The sequence below is a fragment of the Pan paniscus genome, chromosome 6 (assembly GCF_029289425.2).
Source record: "Pan paniscus chromosome 6, NHGRI_mPanPan1-v2.0_pri, whole genome shotgun sequence".
NCBI classification, from domain to species: Eukaryota; Metazoa; Chordata; class Mammalia; order Primates; family Hominidae; genus Pan; species Pan paniscus.
Window position 1 is genome coordinate 39,825,891 of NC_073255.2, and position 20,961 is coordinate 39,846,851.

The window sequence follows — 20,961 nt, forward strand, 5'->3', positions numbered from 1 at the left end:
AAGGCCAGGGGCCCTTCTCACAAGGTAGGACAACTCTGCAAAGCCATCCCAGATCCAGAGCTGCCCTGGGACTGGATGAGGCCTTCACAGTGACTGTATCAAAGCTCTCCTCTTCCTCCTACCTCATTCTGCTTGATTCTTCCCCCTTCAGGTGTTGACCCTAAGGACACTCCCTCGACTACTTCCTGCATGCAAATCTCCATCTCAAAGTCCACTTTCCAGGACCTCAACCTAAGGCAATACTGAGCACAAAATCCAGAAACACGTGCAAGCATGTATGTATAATAATTTTGCATATAAAGAAAAAAGCTTACTTCAGATCAGTGGAGAGAGGATGGACACCTCATCAGTGTTAGGTTACACACAATACATTTTCAAAAAACAATTCAAGGTTAGATTCCTACCCCACACTATGCATCAAAACCAATTCCAGATAAATTAAAAATGTAAATTAAAAAAATTATGATTATAAAAATAAAGTTTTTTACATGTATGTATAAAAGACAAAAAAGATTCAAAGATATATTTCTGTATAGAAAAAAATACATAGACATCATACACAAAGCTAAAGGGCAAACGACTGGGGAAAATGTTTCATTATATAGCATTATATTAATATCCAGTATATAATAAATGAACTTATAAAATTTTAATAGAAATATAGATAAAAGGCATGAATTGGCAATTATTTTTAAAAGTAAAAATGCATTATATATATATGTATGTGTGTTATATATACATATATAGAGAACACTGATATATATATATAAAATCAATGAATGAAATACATCACGTGACCAATTTGTCTATCCAATTAACAAAGATGCAGGTAAATAAGTAGTTTCAAAAACACTGCTGGTGGATAGTTCAATATCTATCTGGAAAGCCTTCTGACAAAATCATTAAAATATATATTCTATTGAACTAGAGTTCCACATCAACAAATTTATAGTTTTGCAAGGAGGATAAAGGAGAGGCCAAATGTCATCTCCACTTGCTGGATTGGGCTCACCTTCCCTCCACTCCCACTCAAGAAAGTGCACTCAATTAAATGAGGAAAGGGAAGAAAACATTTAACAAATGACATGTAAAAGTAACAGCGCTCCCTTGGTATAATCCCTGTAAGCACACCAAATCTAGTTTTTGTATTTTCTAAACAATGCAATCAAATCAACAGTTCCCCACAGAATTAAAGCCCTCTCCTCAAAATCAGTAATGATCTTTTTTACATATTCCTCCACAAGATACATATTTTCTTTTAAAAAATTAAATACAATTTAATATATTGAATTATATCTTAGATTTAGAATCAGCGTTTAATACAAAAAAGTTTTTACAAAAGTGAAAAATCACAATTGGAAAAAGTACCTTACCTCAGGGTAAAGATTGAATCTTTTTAATGTATTAATGACAAGGGGGTATTCAGTCAGTTTATCATTCATAATCATCCATACTCCATTCAAAAATGAGGGTGCTTCCACAATAGTCTTGAAATAGGAATAATATAGTCCCTGAAATAAAGATATGCTCAATTAAAATAACAAAAGGTACATAATTATGATGCCACTTCTAAGTAAATACACTGTTTTTGAAAAACAAAGCAATTAAGTAATAGCTATTAATACAATGAATTTCACAGGTTTCTGATCACTGATAAATCCTAAAGTTGTGAAAAAACTATGTATTTTCACATAAATGCATCTTAATTGAAATAACTGAATGCAAAATAGCTTCAAAAAGTTTCAGCATTTAAAAAATAATACGACTCAGCATACTTTAACTTAGAAAATCCTATTACTTATACTAATATCACTCTTAGAAAATGCTATCTTATGAATAGAGTGAGTGGTTTATTATGGAACTAAAATTTATCATGAACCAAGAAATCTCAAGCCAAAAATACTCCTCTAACTGCTTATTTTAATCCCCAAAATGACACTATCAGTCATTTTTCCTCCGGATTTACATGCAAAAATGCAAATGTGTTGAGAAGGCTACACACTGATGTATTATTACATATGAATTTCACTCAGGTGCCACCTAATTTTACAGATTATTTTCCCTCCTATCAAGTCAGCATAAGGTAAGAACCCTGTGCGACTGGGGATAAGGGTGGGGAGTGGTCTTCTTTTGAAGAAAAGAGACAGTTTTTAGCTTGGCATACTACTTTGGAAAGATAGCAAGGGTGAAATAATATGTGAGACAAAAAAAAACAAGAAAATACTAGAAGCCTAACGGAGAGTCTAAGTGGCAGTATGAGGGAAGACAGAAACACAAGATAAATCTACGTCTTGTATTTGCATCTTCAGTTTTCCCTGGAGCTGCCCTGGTAGCCAGTACCAGTAGCTGCCAAAGTTTAAACTGGGTTGAAGACTCACAAATACAAAAGAGATATGCCTATCCAGAAACTTATTGAAAAAGAAAAAAATGGTATTGATACTCTGATGTATCGGCTGTGATACCACTATTTTTAAAATTATGTTTCCTTGTGTACTGATTTGGATAGTGTCCCCTAAAATTTCATGTCCACCAGACCCTGTGGAGTGATCTTATTTGGAAATGGGATTCTTGCAGACGTGATCAAGTTAAGATGAGGTCATACTGGATTAAGGTGGACTCTAAACCCAACACAACTGATGTACCTACATAAAGAGGAATATTTGGCCTCAAAGCTACAGGCACACAGGGGAAAAGGCCGTGTGAAGATGGGTCACAGATTGGGGTGAGGCATCAGCATGCCAAGGAATTCCAAGGATGGCCAGCAGCCACCAGAGGCTGAGAAGAGGCAAGGAAGGACTCTCCCCTCCAGCCTTCAGAGACAAGATGCCCGTCAACACCTTAATGTCCCACTGCTAGTCTCTGGAACTGTGAGAGAATATATTTCTGCTGTTTTAAGCCACCTAGCTTGTTGCACTTCTTTATGACAGCCCTAGGACACTATACCTTCCTTCTTTTGTAGGTTTGATTTTGGAAACATATGTTTAATTATAAAACAAAAATTTAAAAATCCCTAAATATCAAAATAAAAATGAAAGAAAGGAATTAACTATTTATCAACTTGGAAGAAGATTTCAAGTAACATTAAGATATTGTAATTTTACTGTATATCCCTAGTGGACTATATCCTAAGGTTAAAATGGAGCCCAGGAACTTGGCAGGACTGGTTTCACAAGTTACAGGTCACAAAGACCCTGCTGATAACACAGGATGCGGTAAAGAAGCCAGCCAAAACCTGCCAAAACCAAGATGGCAACTAAAGTGATTTCCGGTCATCCTTAGTGCTCATTATAATACATTAGCATACTAAAGGAAACTCCCACCAGCAGCATGACAGTTTACATATGCCATAGCAACCTCTGGAAGTTACCCTGTATGGTCTGAAAGAGGGAGGAATCTTCAGTTCCAGGAATTCCCCTCCCTGTTCCCAAAATACTCATGAATAATCCACCTCTTGTTTATCATATGATGAAGAGATAACCTTAAAAACAATCAACCAGCAGCCCTCACAGCTGCTCTGCCTGTGGAGCAGCCACCCTTTCATCCCTTTACTTTCTTAAGGTAAACTTCTTTTCACTTTACTCTGTTGGAGCATTCTTGAATTCCTTCCTGCCCAAAGCCAAGAACCCACATGGCCTCCTGGGCTGAGCCCCAATCCTGGGGGTTGCCCTTTGAAGAAGCGAACTGCAAGAAAATCTTAAACTCTTTTCAGTAATCACATTTTTAATTATACCTTTGGTACTTTTATTCCTAACAAATCAACAATTTGAAACCAAGATTCTCAAACTAAAAGATTAATATCAAATAAGTAAAAAAAAACTAATCTTGTTTCCATTTAAAAAATTAATATAAATTCATGATTTCTTTTCTCTTTAAAAAAATTTTTGTAGCCTAATTCTCTTCAGTAAAAAGGCCAAAATACAATGGCCAATCTAGTAGCAATGAGCATCTGCCCCTGACAGAAATGGTGGCTCATGGGAAAACTGGCTGATGCCAGGTCTGAGAAGAAAATGCCTTGTAGTACCTGAAAGTAAGGAAGCAATGGATACTAGTGAGGTCACATCAAGGGCAAACAAGGAGAGCTGCAAGGGCTTTAATAGCTAAAGACAGGAAAGTTTACAAAATATGTTAAAATCCATCATATCATAATGATACTCCAAAAGAAGGTACTCCATTGATCACTACTAGAAGATGCTAGGGAAGCTACTCATTTTTCTGAATATTAGTAAATAAAAAGAAAGAATAAAGCATCTTTCTGACTTTCCTCTATGATATACCTCAGGGAGAAATCAAAAGGTATTGTGTGAAAGTTCTTAATAGAAGAATTATAGCTAATAAGTGCAAAGAAAAAAATGATAGACTAGGTACCACAGTTTGAGAAGAATAATGAAATAACTAACCTAGGCTGATGGCTAGGCTATAGGAGGAATCAGCATCACAATACCTAAAGCCAGTGATCAATCTTAACATCACAGAAAGTGAGACAACCAGATATGATGTGCCTCTTGGCCTGATACAATAGAAGTATACAGCACCACCTAGGAAGTATTCCTGCCAGAAAATAAGTCAAATCTTCTGATCCATAAATGTTCAGGAAACTTGGGATACAGGAACATAATTGAAGAATGCGGATTATTGTGGGGAATTCTATAGGACAAATCAGCTGGATTTCTCAACAAACAAATAGCAGGAAAACAAAACAAAAACAGGTAAAGAAATTCACATATTAAAAGACTTAAGATACACATCAACTAAATGCAATGTGTAGGCACTGTTTGGATCCTATTCAAACACATCAACTGTTTTTTTGTTTTTTTTTTTTAAGTGCCAAACAGGGCATTTAAATACTGATTTCTATTTGATTATATTAAGGATATTGTTAAATGTTTTCCAGTATGTCTTGTGCCATGGTTTTGTGCCATAGTTAAAACAAAGTCTTATCTTTAGAGACACTTATGAAAGTATGAAAGCATGAAATGATATAATGTCTGGGATTCCCTTTAAAAAGAGATAGTTGGTCGGGCACGGTGGCTCACGCCTGTAATCCCAGCACTTTGGGAGGCCAAGGCAGGCAGATCACGAGGTCAGGAGATCGAGACCATCCTGGCTAACACGATGAAACCCCGTCTCTACTAAAAATACAAAAACAAAATTAGCCGGGCATGGTGGCAGGCACCTGTAGTCCCAGCTACTCAGGAGGCTGAGGCGGGAGAATGGCGTGAACCTGGGAGGTGCAGCTTGCAGTGAGCCGAGATGGAGCCACAGCACTCCAGCCTGGGTGACAGAGCGAGACTCCGTCTCGAAAAAAAAATTAATAAATAAAAATAAAAAATAAAAAAGGCATAGTGAGTGGGGGTGTAGATGAAGGAAAACTGGCTGTGGCTGTCAGCTGTAGAAGCTGGAGCATCTACTCTTTCTACTTTGGAACATCTTGAAATTTTCCATAATAAAAAATATTAAATGTTTTTAAATTCCTAAAGTACTATGATGAAATCCCAAATAAAAACTAACCATTTCAGTGCGAAAAGCCATCTCCCTTTCCAATGTTGAGAGGTGAGAAAAATGACGGTCATTTTCAAAGAGGTGTGTTATATGGCTCCTGGAAAAACAAAACAAAGCAATAGTGTTAAAACTTACACTCTAAGTATTATTTTTTAAAATAAGCTAAAAGCAAAAATAAAAGTATCAGTTAACTTGCAGATAATTTTGTAATAACACTCAAATACAATAGTATCTATATTTTTTTCACTCAGTATGTATTGCATTTATACTAAAATTTCCCTCTATAAAAAATCAAATTAGATTTTAAAATTAAAATGAACCAGAATATTTTAAGTGAAGTACAATAAAAGTATAGATTAAACTGTAAATGTCATTGGGTTACCATTTTAGAAACATCTAATGAAATTCATATTTCTATCTAGAAGATTAAATAAATTAATCTTTCTCTCACCATGAACATATTAATGTTGAGTGGAGTCTCAAATATAGCCTCTTTAATAATGAATCTCTTTTTTATTAAACAATTATATTATTCTGACCCTGATTTATCAATTAAACTAGTTTTTCAGACTATTGTGTTACATGTAATATATATTCATACTGATCATGCTGAAATTATTCCTTTAAATGTATGGGAAACAGCTTTAGCAAGTTATAAACGTCTGCATAAAATACCATAGGAGAAAAAAACAATCTTACCAGTGCAACACTGCTGCAAAAACAGCTGTAAGAAAAAAGAAATTTAAATTAGAATTTTAGCATAAACATGTTCATCTTACAGAAAAGCCATTTCAAAGATAAAGCATGTCAAATATTGAAATGTGTAAAAAAGAATACTGGGTCTTCAAAAAAGTCCCAGGGCTATGTTTAAAATTGTGATTGACTAGCTCATAAGGGAATTAAGCATACAGCCACCATTTTCACTCACTCACTCATTCAACAAAATATATGAGGGCCTAATACCCGCTAATAGACAGAAACCATTAGATGGAAACTATTGCTAATAGAACTGAGAGAGGAATGGAATCAACAGGTAAGGATAACTTAGAATAAAGAAATATGGTGGCTGAGGGGTACAGGATTGGGGGTGGAAGAAAAAAGGGAACTACCACTTCTGATATACTGCTGCAATGCCTGAAATTTTATGACAAATATTAACCCGTGTCTTTAAACAAATTTAAAATGAAACGAGTAAAGGAGAAGAAAAGGTAAGAGAGAGAAAACAAGCTAGTAATAAAATCAGTCTCATATGAAAATCAATACCTTGCTATCTGTCCAAGCAGAAAGAACATACTAAGATGAACCTGGAAGACACCATTCAATTTTCTTATCTCACAAGATACAGCTGATGGCAGGCTTCTGATTAACTCTTAACTAAGGAATCAAACTATGAAAATACTCCTAGAAATGAAACCCAGGCCAGATACAGTGGCACATGCCTGCAGTATCCATTACTGGGGAAGCAGAGGCAGCAGCATCTCGAGCCCAGGAATTCAAGGCTGCAGCAGTGTGCTATGACTATGACTGTTAACAGCCACTGCTCTCTAGCCTGGGCAACATACTGAGACTCTGTTTCTCAAAAAAAAAAAAAGAAAGAGAAAAAGAAGAAGTAGGAGGAAGAAGAAGGAAAAAGAAAGAAGAAGAAGGAAGAAGAGGAGGAGAAGGAAGAGGAAAGAAGGAAGAAGAGGAGGAGAAGGAAGAGGAAAGAAGGAAGAAGAGGAGGAGAAGGAAGAGGAAAGAAGGAAGAAGAGGAGGAGAAGGAAGAATAAAGAGGAAGAGAAGGAAAGAAAAATGAAAACCAAATAGATTAGATCTTATTGTTTTATTCTTAAAGTCAGTTATATTTTTTCATTTAAAAATCCATTTTGCCTTGGAAATACGAATGGTTACTTCTAGATAATTGAAGTTACAAATATCTAACTTAGTTTGTCATTTGACTTTTTTTAATAAGATATATTGATCTTTTGAAATTTTAAATTTTTTTCTTATTAACAAATCTACCATTTGCTTCCTTTTAGTTTCTGTCTTTAAAAACTTTATCTGCCAGGCTCATGACTATAATCCCAGCTACTCGGCTGGAGGAAGTAGGGGGATCAGCTGAGGACAGGAGTTTAAATCTAGGCTGGGTAACACAGCAAGATCAGGTCTTTACAAAGCACGAGCCTATTGTCCCAGCTACTCAGGAAGGCTGAGCTGGGAGGATCGCTTGAGCCCAAGAGGTTGAGGTTGCAGTCAGCTATGATCACACCACTGTACTCTAGCCTGGATGACACAACAAGACCCTGTCTCTAAAGAAAAAAAAAAATAATAATCCTAACATAATAAAATTTGGTCTTTATTTTCACAATGATTCAACTATCATTTTCTGAATAAATTATTTTTCTCCCATTGAATGTAAATGCAACTTTTATCATACTGAAGACTTGCCATGCTTCTACTTTGGTAATCACTCTGAGGTTATAATTGGATTTTCACTTATAAAATTAATTTGGGAAGAATTTACATGTTTACAATATAGAGCCTTCATATCCATAAATGTGGTGTGGGTATATACATATGTTGTATATATAGGTATGTGTATATATACATAACATATATCTTCAATTGTTCAAACTGTTTTTCGATAGTCCTTGAGAAAAATTCTACAGGTATTGTTAACATATGCATTTCTTATGAAGTTTCTCCTGGGAGTTAAACATTTTTTTCCTGCTAATATTCATAAAATGTTTTTTATTATACATTATTGGATATTGTTAAGGCATTTATTTTTGAAGAGTATTTATTTTGCAATGTATTTATTTTTGGTTCATTTACTAAACTGTTAATTCATATAGTTTTTTAAACTTATCTTCAGTTCTCCATTTTATTGCATTTTATTTTATTTTTGAGGAGTCTTGCTCTGTCACCCAGGCTGGAGTGCAGTGGCATGATCTTGGCTCACTGCAACCTCCGCCTCCTGGTTTCAAGCGATTCTCCTGTCTCAGCCTCCCGAGTAGCTGGGATTACAGGTAAATGCCACCATGCCTGGCTAATTTTTGTATTTTCAGGAGAGATAAGGTTTGGTCATGTTGGCCAGGCTTGTCTCAAACTTCTGACCTCAGGTGATCTGCCCGCCTCAGCCTCCCAAAGTGCTGGGATTACAGGCATGAGCCACCACACCCGGCCCTAATTCTTCATTTTAAACAATATTATTTACATATAATAATTTTGTTCCTGTTTTATAATTTTACTATTAGTTTCTTCTTCCTGACAAAAACAATAAACTTCTAGAATATTACTAAACAATTCTGGTAAATGGGGGCACTCTTGGCGTTGGTGGTATAGTGGTGAGCATAGCTGCCTTCCAAAGGGGGCATTCTTGATTTCTGCTGACTTTAACAGCAATGCATTTCCTATTATGCCATTAAGTTGGCCTTTGACCTTCACAATTCTGGAGTGCTAACTAGGATTTATCAAGGTCATCATCCCTCTATGTCCTTAAAATACCTTGCTTTCTCAGAATAAGGATGGGAGGTGCAAGAGGCCTCTGGTGCCTTTTAGACAATACACAAGGACAACACTTGGAGTTCCTGACACTCTTTCACAGTCTCCAGGGTCCATTCATCATCTGCCCAATGTTTTGAATTCCTTTTTTTCATTTCAACTCAGTAACAATGATGAGAGCAATGGAGCTAACACTTGAATGCTTATTACACACCCAACACTTTATAAGTACTTTACTTGTACTAGCCAGATAAATCCTCACAACTACCTTATGTCATATGTACAAATATTTCCACAGTATACAGACTAGAAGTTGAGGCACAGAGTAGTTGAGTAACTTGCATAAGAATGCACACCAAGTAAACCCAGTAAGGGAGGCTGGACTCAGGAATTCTGCCCTGCACTGCATGGCTGTTGTAGAAAGAGGATGGAACAGATGAAACAAAAGCCTAGGCCTACTTACCCTAAAGTATTCCTACTCTCCCCTCCTTCTTACTTTTTAAATCTTAAATATAAAAGAAAAAATGCTGCAATTCATCTGTTGATATAGGAAGTATATTTTATAGAGGCTATTAATTTTATATAAAATTTGGAGATATATTTTACTTAAAAATTGAAATACATTACACATATGTATGTCACTTGAACATGAAAGTCCCAGTAAAGCAAATACTGAGTTGTGAGCATATAATTTAAGAATAAAAACGGAAAATGACAAAAACTTCTGAAGGCACCCCTAAAGAGCTTTTCTAGCCTTCTTGCCTACAAAAAAATAATATTTTAAATGATTTTCTCTAAGTTTATTCCAGTGTTTATTGACGTTTTTGAGAGTGTAACAAAATTGATAATCCATTTATTTCCACTTAAACACATATGCCATTTTTTTTACATTCTAAGGAACCAAGATAAATATGGCATTTTAAAAAATCAGAACATAAAATATATTTTTAAAAAATCCAAACCTATTCTATAAGAAAAAGGTGTTCAAGGAAAGGTTTGCTGTGTAATCTAATTGAAAAAATCACAATCCTTATGGCTAAGAATTTTGTAAGGTTCATAATTTTGCTGGAAGCACAGAAATTACCTACAACCTAAAGCTAAATTAGACTCTCTAGGATGCTGCATTAACTCTTTCTGATTGAAGAAAATTTTCACCAGACTATATGACACATTATATCAATTTTCAGTCTTACGGGATTTGAGAGGACTCTACTGAAAATTATTCATCTCCTGTTACTAGACTCTTGTTTAAACAAAACAGATTGTAACTCCCTGAGGGTAGAAACAACATTTACCAAACTTTACTACAGTACTTATTAGCACAAAGCTGAGCACGCTCAAGTGTTTGCTGAATTAATGCTTAAAGCTCGATATAATTAAGGGGAGGAATGAAATAATCCAAAATCATGTCCTAATAACCTCAATTGAATATATTTTGATACACACACACGCACACACACACACATCATCCTTTTCCACCAATGGAGCCCCCATTTACTTTGTGCAGATTAGACACCTGGTCTACAGGCAGCCAGCTCCCTGCCCTCTCGCAGTGGCGCACGGGTCCCAGGTCCCGGTCCCGGACGCCTTGGTGCTGGCGGCTGGGCAGACACTCCCCTCGGAGAGGTTTCCCTGTCCCCAGCCGGCCTGCTCCCTGTGGCCATTTCCTTCCTGCCCCAGCTCCCTGGAAGCCATCGTTCTTCCCAGCATATCTAGTGTCCTGGGCAGACTCTCCCCTCGGAGAGGTTTCCCTGTCCCCAGCCGGCCTGCTCCCTGTGGCCATTTCCTTCCTGCCCCAGCTCCCTGGAAGCCATCGTTCTTCCCAGCATATCTAGTGTCCTGGGCAAGTGGGGAGGGGAGTTCTCCCACCCCAGGCCCCCATGTCTGGCCGGTAGAGAGCAGGGCAGGAGGAAAGGACGAAGACACTGAACAAACCATCCTCCAAGTCCCCAAACCTCATTCCGTCTCCCACCAGCACCCGGGCCCCCACCTGCTCTTACCCCTTCCCCTCCCGGTTACCCCAAGCCAGGGCCCTTCCTAGACGCCGTCCTGAGGGTCACTGGGAAGTACGAATGCTGGGATCTGTAATTTTAAGATTCCCCAGTTGAGTCTAAGGCAAGCTAAAGTTTGAGACTCACTGTCCTTTCTCTTTCTCCTCCCCAAGGTGCGAGGGCGCCATGAGGCCAGGGTGGGCTTCTCCACGTGCCTCTCTGTAACCTGCAGGCTGCTCTCCCACAACTGCAGCCACCAAGGTGTGTTCCTGACCACAAATCAACGTTCCCATCCAGAAGTTAAAAAAATTACTTTTTTTTCCTCTTACACATGCACTTCATAAATAGTATTTGCCTTAAAATTCATAAAGCACCTTCACAAACTTGATTTTCACAATAACCTTGTGAGTATTTATCAGCATTTTACAAATGAAAGAATGGGCTTCTAAGAGGCTATTCCCTCCAAGGCACATAGCTGGTAAGTGGCTAGAGATGGTTGAACCCAGGTGTCCTAATTCCCAGCCTGAGCTCCTTCCACTGTGACAGAGCTGCCTCCTTCTCTATGCTGGGCATTTAAGGACCTTGTCTTGTAACAATATTTATATGAAGAAATATATTCTTTTTCTTTTCTTTTCTTTTCTTTTTTTTTGAGACAGGGTCTTGCTCTGTCACCCAGGCTGGAGTACAGTGGCTCGATCTCGGCTCACTGCAAGCTCCGCCTCCCGGGTTCATGCCATTCTCCTGCCTCAGCCTCCTGAGTAGCTGGGACTGCAGGCACCTGCCACCACACCCGGCTAATTTTTTGTATTTTTTAGTAGAGACGGGGTTTCACCGTGCTAACCAGGATGGTATCGATCTCCTGGCCTTGTGATCCGCCCGCCTCAGCCTCCCAAAGTGCTGGGATGACAGGCATGAGCCACCGCACCCGGCCGAAGAAATGTATTCTAAGTCCAAAATGATACACATTATCATGTTGAGTAAGTGAAAACTTAAAAATTCAACCTACTCCTAAATTGAGGTTCATCTGTACCTAAAGCACGCTAAAGACTTTTGGCATTACTAACCCTCGAGTGACAAAATGACATAAAAAGAAGTTAAGGACACTCCTTAAATCTATCTGGATAAAGTTTTCAAATCAAGCTTGACAAGTTCTATTTCCAATCCCTTCCTAACATTACTAGCCATTTCTCACTGTTACAAGGGTTCGTTTTGAGTTTTAAAGTTTCTTTCCGGAAGCTGAAGTCATCAGTATTGGTTTCCCTGCCCCACAAGTACAATCCATCCTAGAGGGTGAAGTCAATTTCGAAACATACACCTCTAAGCATTACATCCCCTTGCTTGAAAAGCCCCATGACTTCCCATTACACACAACATGTAGCCCACACTGGCCTATTTCCAGTCAATCCCACCACACACCCTTCATTCTAGATGCACTGGGCAACAATCCCCTAAAACCCCAAGTGCTTTAATGATGCTGTGCCTTTCTTCCTGCCTTAAAAATCTGTAATTTGTCCTTCAAAATCAAAAGACTTCAAATGTGGCATTTTGTATTGCTTATCCAGCTATCCTAGCTATAATACCACGATTACAGCACCTAAATAGCTAGTTACACACATACCAGTTTCCTCTGCTAGAATGCAACGGCCTCAAGGCTGAGTCTGTGTATAATTCATCTTTACACTACCTAGTATCATGCCTGGCACTTCGCTGAGTTAAACGGTTACATTACTATTAACTACAACCATATAAGATAAATTATAGAATGCACTCAATTAAACAAAAATCTTAACACATAAAGATACTTTCTCAACAATCCAAATTATTTGAAGCATTCCCATTACATGAAGGTAAATATCTATTTTTATATATACAATACAATTAAAGTACCTGGAATCAAAGCCCAGTTTCTGTATAGCGAACAAATGAAAAGACATTCTTTAGGATCCAGCTTGAGAAAGAGAAAGCAGTCACAGATCCCACAAGCTCAGCTTCTTCCTCCTCCTAGTGCCTAGATTTTTGTGTGGATTGCTTTGTGTAGCTTCAAAGCCAACAAGTATCTAAATGCCTATTAGATGCACAACACGTTTTCCTAGGAACCAAAAACATTAAAGAAACATAGCCAATATCTTTGCCCTTAAAGATAAAATCTTTTGAGAGATAAGATTCAAGTACATAAAATAATAAGAGAACACATTAAGCACTCAAGCAGATGGCATAAAGTCTAAGAACTATAAGAAACCTGAGAAGGCAGATCAGGAATGACCTTAGGGCATGGTTTACTAAGATGGTTAAGAAGATGTGGGTGCGGGGGTGGTGGGAGTAGCAGCCTCAAGACATGGATATAACTTAGGTGTGGATTTATGGCAAACAGCCAGAAAAGACAAATACAATACAGCCAGATATTGGACTTGGATAAAAGAATTCCCACCACTTATACTGACGATATAGAATATGAATGATAATAATGTCTAATATTTACTGAAGGTCCACTCATTATATACAGAGTACATCAGGCTTTCAGCACTCCAAGAACAGCAAGAGCCAGATTTTTCCAGCTAGTAGGCCTGGAAGTGCCAAGAATAAGAAAGCCAGAGTCCCTGGGGCCAGTAACCTCCTGGTTTTGAAGATACCATCTATTTACCCCACTGTGCCACACAAATATTACCATTTTCTTTGCATGCCATTATGTGGAAGGTTGAGAAGCACTGACCTGGGTCAACAGAGAAACCAAGCAAGTTTCAGAGACAACATCATAATGCAGCAATAGAGAGCCACAGTGGTCCGAACTCTGGTATTGCATTAGAATCATCAGTGGCACTAAAGATAAGAGGTGTCTGAGTATAAATCCAGGGCCCCTAAATCTGAACTCCAGGATTTTTTTTTTTATATATTCATAAGTGCTTCTGACATACAGTCAAGGTTGATTATCATTGGTACAGAGAATGACTTGGGCACAATCTAGGTAGTTCTTCACAAAATGTAATGTGAGAATCAGCTTCTTGCTACTCCCAGTGTCCTGGAAACCAGTAGTAATTGTATCACCTGGGAGTAGCTGGAAATGCAGAGTCTCAGGTCCCATTCCAGACCTCCTGATTCCCAATCCACATTTTAACAAGATGCCTGAGGTGATTCATAGACACTTTAAAGAGCAGTGTCTCAACACTGACAGCACACTGGAATCACCTGGGAGCTTTCCACATTACTATGTCTGGCATGGGGGTTGGTGATTGTGCAACCAAGGTAAAGAAAACCCACCTAGGAGGAGCTTGTTAAGCCTGCATTTCTGGGCCCCCACTCTCAGAGATCCTGATTCAATAGATTTCACTTGGGGCTTGGACATCTACATTTTTAACACATCCTTGGGTGACTTTATACAGTCCAAACTTTGAGAAGCAGTGTCATTATGTCAGAAGGTCCAATGAGAAGAATATAGTAACAATCCTGGAGTAAGATGACCTGGAGATTAGTGATGAAATGGGCTTTATAAGGAAAAGGGAAATATATTAGTAAATTCAAAAGATACGCTGAGGGAGAGGTTGGCAAAACGTGATAGCTGAAAATAATGATTAAGAAAGGGAAAGAACTCAAATTCTTTTACTTCCCTCGTAAGAAAGTCATTCTTAAGAAGAACTATTCCTTAGGTTTTAGATGACTTTCAAGTTATTCAGCCTCTCAGAGTCTCATTTTCACCAAGTATAAAAGTGAGGGGTTGGCCGGGCATGGTGGCTCATGCCTGTAATCCCAGCACTTTGGGAGGCCGAGGCAGGTGGATACCTGAGGTCAGGAGTTCAAGACAGCCTGGCCAACATGATGAAACCCCATCTCTACTAAAAATACAAAAAATTTAGCTGGGTGTGGTGGCAAGCACCTGTAATCCGAGCTGCTCAATCCTCAGGAAGCTGAGGCAGAAGAATCGCTTGAATCCAGGAGGTGGAGGTTACAGTGAGCCGAGATTGCGCCATTGCACTCCAGCCTGGGCAACAAGAGCAAAACTCCGTCTCAAAGAAAAAAAAGAAAAAAAAAAGAGGGTTTTCTCTTTGGTTGTCTCCATCCCTAGCACTTAACGACCTTGAGTAGCTACCTACAGCTGTTATCACTAACACGCTGGGCTTTGTACTCTCCCAGGTGGACTGCACAGCTATTTTCTGAGAATTTTGTTTTCATTTTGATTTTCCTGCTCCCCGAACTACAAAGCCTTGGTAGGTTTGGCAGTTTTAATTTGTTTTCTATTTTGAATAGGGAAAGAAATCTATTTTGAATTGGAAAAGAAGGAATGTACTCTATTAATAGAGATATTGAGTTTCAAAGTGAGAAGCAAGATTGCTTTTAAAATTCAGTCATGAAGGCCGGGCTCCATGACTCACGCCTGTAATCCCAGCACTTTGGGAGGCCGAGGCGGGTGGATCACCTGAGGTCAGGGGTTCGAAACCATCCCCGACCAACATGGCGAAACCCCGTCTCAACTAAAAAAAAAAAAAAAAAAAAAATTATTTGGGCATGGTGGCACATGTCTGTAATCCCAGCCACTTGGGAGGCTGAGGCAGGAGAATCGCTTGAACTTGGGAGGCGGAGGTTGCAGTGAGCCAAAATTGCACCATTGCACTCCAGCCTGGGCAACAAGAGCAAAACTCTGTCTCAAAAAATAAATAAATAAAAATAAAATTCAGTCATGATCTGAAGAAACTACTGCCCCTAGTAAGATCTAGAAATCAGTGGTCTACATGATGATGGTTTTAAAGACAACTTTAGTTAATCAGAATCTCCTCCATATATTTTGCATTAAGCAAAACTGTGCTTTCCAACAGTTAAGAAAAAATTAGAAAACTTAATTACAATGAAAATGTCTAACATCTGTTTGTCAGTTGCAGTTTAGAGAGCCCTTTCACATATTAAGCAAAAATGATCCAGGGGTGCCTTTGAGGCAGATATGGGTCTTATTTTCCCATGAGGCTCAGGGGCACATGACTGGGATACAGCAAGGCCTGGAGGAGAGCTGGGTTTCTCTGACTCCAAGCTCAGGCTCGAAGATGTTAAGCACATTCAACGAAGAGGATGCACTAGCACACAGGAGGAAATGCCTTAGAAATCACAAGAGCATCAAGGACAAAACGATTTATTTTGAAGTGAATACAGTATATGAAAACAGGAGAGCATGGAAAGTATATATCACCATCCCAAAGCGGAATATAATTAGGCTTCTAAACAGAGAAATACACTAAGTAAATGTTCACATATTTTAAATATGTATATATGTACAGATATTAAATTAGGCAATACTTAATACAACAACTACTCAACGTAAGTGTTTTGAAGACAATAAATTCTAATTTCCCTTAAAAGTCTTATCCTCACATAATATGAATACAAATGTTACCAGAAAAGGGTCCTGATCCAGACTACAAGACAGAGTTCTTAGATCTTGCAAAAGAAAGAATTCCGGGTGAGTCCAAAGCAAGTTCATTCAGTTAAGGAATAAAGAATGGCTACTCCATAGGTAGAACAGTTTGGGCTGCTGGACTAAGGATACCTACAGTATTCTCATACTTATGGTTATTTTTTGATTATATGCTAAACAAGGGGTGGATTATTCATGAGTTTTCTGGAAAAGGGGTGGACAATTCCTGGAACTGAGGGTTCCTCCCCTTTTTAGACCATATAGCCTAACTTCCTGACATTGCCATGGCATTTGTAAACTGTCATGGCACTGGTGGATATGTCTTTTAGCATGCTAATGTATTACAGTTAGTGTATAATGAGCAGTGAGGATGACAGAGGTCACTTTCATCGCCATCTTGGTTTCAGTGGGTTTTGGCTGGCTTCTTTACCGCATGCTGTTTTATCAGCAGGGTCTTTGTGACCTGTACCTTTTGCTGACCTCCCATCTTATCCTGTGACTTAGGATGCCTAACCTTCTGGTAATGCAGCCTGGTAGGTCTCAGCCTTATTTTACTCAGCCTCCATTCGAAATGGATTTGCTCTGATTCGAATGACTCTGACGCAAACATTTCAAAATCAAACAGTAATCTACATCAGTAATTTTCATAAAGTAACTTTCTTCTTATTAAAAAAGTGCATTTTATTGTTTTAAGAACAAATGGCTAGATAAGATACACAACCAAGATAATATGATCTGCTTCTGAGCATGCATAAGGAAGCTGTAAAACTTTAGTAAACCTAATGGAAAAAGTGTAGAATCTGCATCTCTCCACTAGAGTAAAAAGAGAACCACACCACCTACAACACACGTCCAGGCCCCATCATATTCAGCAAGAGATTTAACAAGTTCATTAACTGATAACCCATTCCAATGGTAAGATATGCATTCCCCTCAAATTGCAAGCTTCCCCTGGGTATCACAAATCTTGCTTATCTTTTAAGTGACTAAGAAAACTGTGACAGTTTTTTACTATTTTACTGTGTTGTTATATCATTGCCAAACCAACCAACACAAAAAAATTCAGATTAAATAGTTTTCAAAAATAATCATATAAAAAAACCCCAGAGACTGACAGGTTGACCATAAAGATATAAAAGAGTGATTCCCCCAAATAACCAGAAGCCAGTAAAGCTCTTGTCAAAAGAGCTCTAGGGTCTTGGGACACATGAGGTCAACTTCCCACTAATGTGCCTTTGACAGATGCCTTAGACTTTAGATCTGAAACCTACAATTTTACACGGATGTAATTAACAAAGACAAGAGAACTCAACTTCAATCCCAAACTTCACCTGCTGAACTCAATAATTACATTGGGCCATTCACCTGGCCCTATTTTAGTTTTCTCACCAAGAAAATTCTAAGAGGTAACCTTTAAGTTCTACATTTTTATAACATTCCCATGGATATGAAAGATGAGAAAAGAGTGAGAAATAAGGTCTCATTTTCAAAAAACAACAACAACTTTTTAAACTTAGCGGAAAACAATTACATAAGAACTTTATGATTAATATGAAAACCCGCAGAAAAAGATTCTGCTGTTGACAACTCCAACACTGAAAAGCTATATTATAAAAAGTAGTAATTACTGTTAGGAAATAGGAAAAGTATTTGCCCAAAGGGCAGAGTAGTAGCACTTTGGACAAATTTTAGTATTAAAAATATTAATAAAGCCTCGCTCTTCTCAATTACAACAATCTCCCTAAACTAATAATTTGTCTAGGTAACAAGTTTTCAAAAGTAACTGGTCAAGTGACTTATAAACTGTGTTTACAATTAGTGCTACTGTAAACTAGTAGATAAAATCACACGTTTTCATGATCAGTACAATAAACCATACTAGAACTTCTGTAAGTGGTCTTGGTGACAGCTACGCTATTATGTTAACAATTGCTGCTTTAATAAAGTTAAAATTACAAAATGCCATCCAAACATTCTTTATGTGATAGTGATCGTGCTGAAAAACACACCTGACAATCAGCCACAAATATGGAGAAAGATGCCAGAAAAACACAAACAGCTATTAAGAGCTCTCAGGAAAAAAATAATAGTGAGAATGCTGAGAAAATAGAAAGCAGTATTAAAGCACAAAATCATGCTACAATAGTTGTAGATTTATGTATTCTGAAAATAAATTATTCTGCTTTTTAAATGTATTTATATTCAGTGATTCTTGACTGAATTATGAAAGGTCCTCCATGGAGAACTGATCTTCCCTATGAAATGAGACTGCCCTTTATGAGATTAAACAACATCTAGACCCAGATATAGACGTAATTTTTACTAGCTTTGATGACTAGTAACCATTATAACTAAACAGTTCTAATAGTAACTAAATAAAACTAGCAGCCTCTTCCCCTGGAAGAGTAATGTCCCAATGGTTTGGCTGAAGTACAAGCTGATGGCAAAAGAACTAGCAAAACAGGAATTCAGGATTAAACATATGAATAATAAAGCCTAAAGCTACCCCATTTGGAACTATGTACACAGGTTTATGGTCTCTATGACAATGTAGATTTAGTCAGTCCTCCATATCTGTCAGTTCCACATCTGCAGATTCAACCAACCTCAGATTGAAAATAGTAGGCGGGAAAAAAATCCATCTGTACTGAACACATGCAGATATTATTCCCTAAACAATACAGTGTAACAAATATATAAGTAACATTTACATTCTATTAGGTATTCTAAGTAATCTAGGCATGATTTAAAGTATCCAGGAGTATGTGTGTACGTTATAGGCTAATACTATGCCATTTTATACTAGGGACTTGAGAATCTGCAGATTTTGATATCGGAGGGAGGTCCTTGAACCAATCCCTCAGGGTTACTAAGTAACAACTTGCCTCATTAGCATGAACTTTAAGAAACATTAATATACCTAACACACTCATTAAGAGAAATTAATACAGCCTAATAGGATAAGTATTTACAATGCATAACAGCCACGGTTCAAATATTAGCAACATCCAAATACCCATATGTACATAAATAAAACTGTATGTGCTTTCAGTATTGATGCCATATTATTGGCCAAAAATCAATCACAAATAGATAACATATGCTTATATTTACATAAACTAAACTTATCAAATTTGTTATTTGGATGCTAATGAGCATCACATATTCAGAAAACTTCTAACTGTATCTGTTAATAATAAAATATGTTTAGGTGATTATAAACATTCTTTAGAGTTAGCCAGAAGTCTATTTTAGAAAGAAAAAAAAATGGCTGTAAACATTAAAGAAATTCTTTAAAATCCCAAATTCCCATTGGCATAACCTCTATGAATTAACATAAACACACTCTCACAGCTGGTGCTCAGTTGGGTCTATGTGTCTGTTTGAAAGCAAGCACACCAAGATGGCCTGTGTCCCTGTGCCTCATGCTTCCTTAGCTTTTCTTGGCCCTTATGCCACCCCTAATATGCTCTTTCTACTTCTTGTTCCTGTATCTCTAAGTATGACCCTCTTTTCCTTCTTTTTCCTGGGGAAGGAAGAAACAAGAAAACTAACATTTATTGAGCACAAAATGTTAGGGTTTCTCAGAATTGGACTCTAGGGCTTCATTTCTTTTGCTGTACTGTCCCCTTAGAGGAGATGAAATATAGCATACTAGTTAAGAGCATGAACTTAGGAAACACATTGCCTAGGTCAAATCCTGGCCCTTCTACATTCTAGGGGTGACCTTGGACAAGTTACTTAAAATCTTTGTGCCTCAGATTCCCCCCACATGGTAAAACAAGCACAGTAATCATAGTGTCATGGTGAGGACTGCGTAAACAGTTAAATGAGTTCATCTAAAGCACTTCCAACAAAGCCTGGTCAGTATAAGATGCTATTGTTCCCCTAAGTATGGAAATAGAAGTTCAATGGGAATACAAATTCAATTACCATTAATGTAAAAACCACCTATTTGCTGATGACTCCCTGTAGTACATCTCCACTCAGACCTTTTCTCTCATATCCCACCGATTGTCATTTCTACTTGGACATCTCACAAATGTCCCAAAAGTAACATGTCCAAGATGAAATTCTTGACCTTTTCCTTCAAACCCATTCCCTCATCCATACCCCTAGTCTTCACTATCTTGGTGAATGCCAGCATTATTTACCCAATTAGAGAAGCCAAAAATGTACAAAGTATTCATAACTCCTTCCTTTCCCTCAATCCAAGCCCAATTCATAAGTCCTATCATTTTCACCTCCAAAATACAACTCAAATTGACCAATTTCTCTCCATCTCCACAGCCACCGCCTTCATCTAGGCCAGCAACCCTCTTGCTAGGTCCGTGAACAGCCTCCTCATGGGTCTCTCCACTTTTGTCCCTGTAGTGCAACCACCCATTTTCCCAAGAGCAGATTTCTCAAAGTAAAAATTTAATCATGTCACTCTCCTCCTGTTGAGCATTCCTCAATGGCTTCCTGTTGCACTGAGAATAAAACCCAAGCTCCTTTTCAAGATCTGGCCCATGCCCATCTCACTTTGATGCACCTCCACCCTCTCTTCTTTCAACATGCTAAGCTCTGTCCTACCTTTAGCGCATGCTATTC

The 20,961-nt window shown here is 37.9% G+C and overlaps 1 protein-coding gene across 1 annotated transcript in view; it reads right to left on the reverse strand.

Moving 5' to 3' along the window:
- Window positions 1-20,961, reverse strand: part of DPY19L1 (dpy-19 like C-mannosyltransferase 1) — a 108,717-nt gene that overhangs the window by 83,316 nt on the left and 4,440 nt on the right. The window contains exons 2-4 of the mRNA XM_034963929.2: window positions 6,199-6,223; window positions 5,509-5,596; window positions 1,374-1,511 (exon numbers count right to left, since the gene is read on the reverse strand). Coding sequence (XP_034819820.1) covers window positions 1,374-1,511; window positions 5,509-5,596; window positions 6,199-6,223 — 251 coding nt within the window. The remainder of the gene's footprint in view (window positions 1-1,373; window positions 1,512-5,508; window positions 5,597-6,198; window positions 6,224-20,961) is intronic.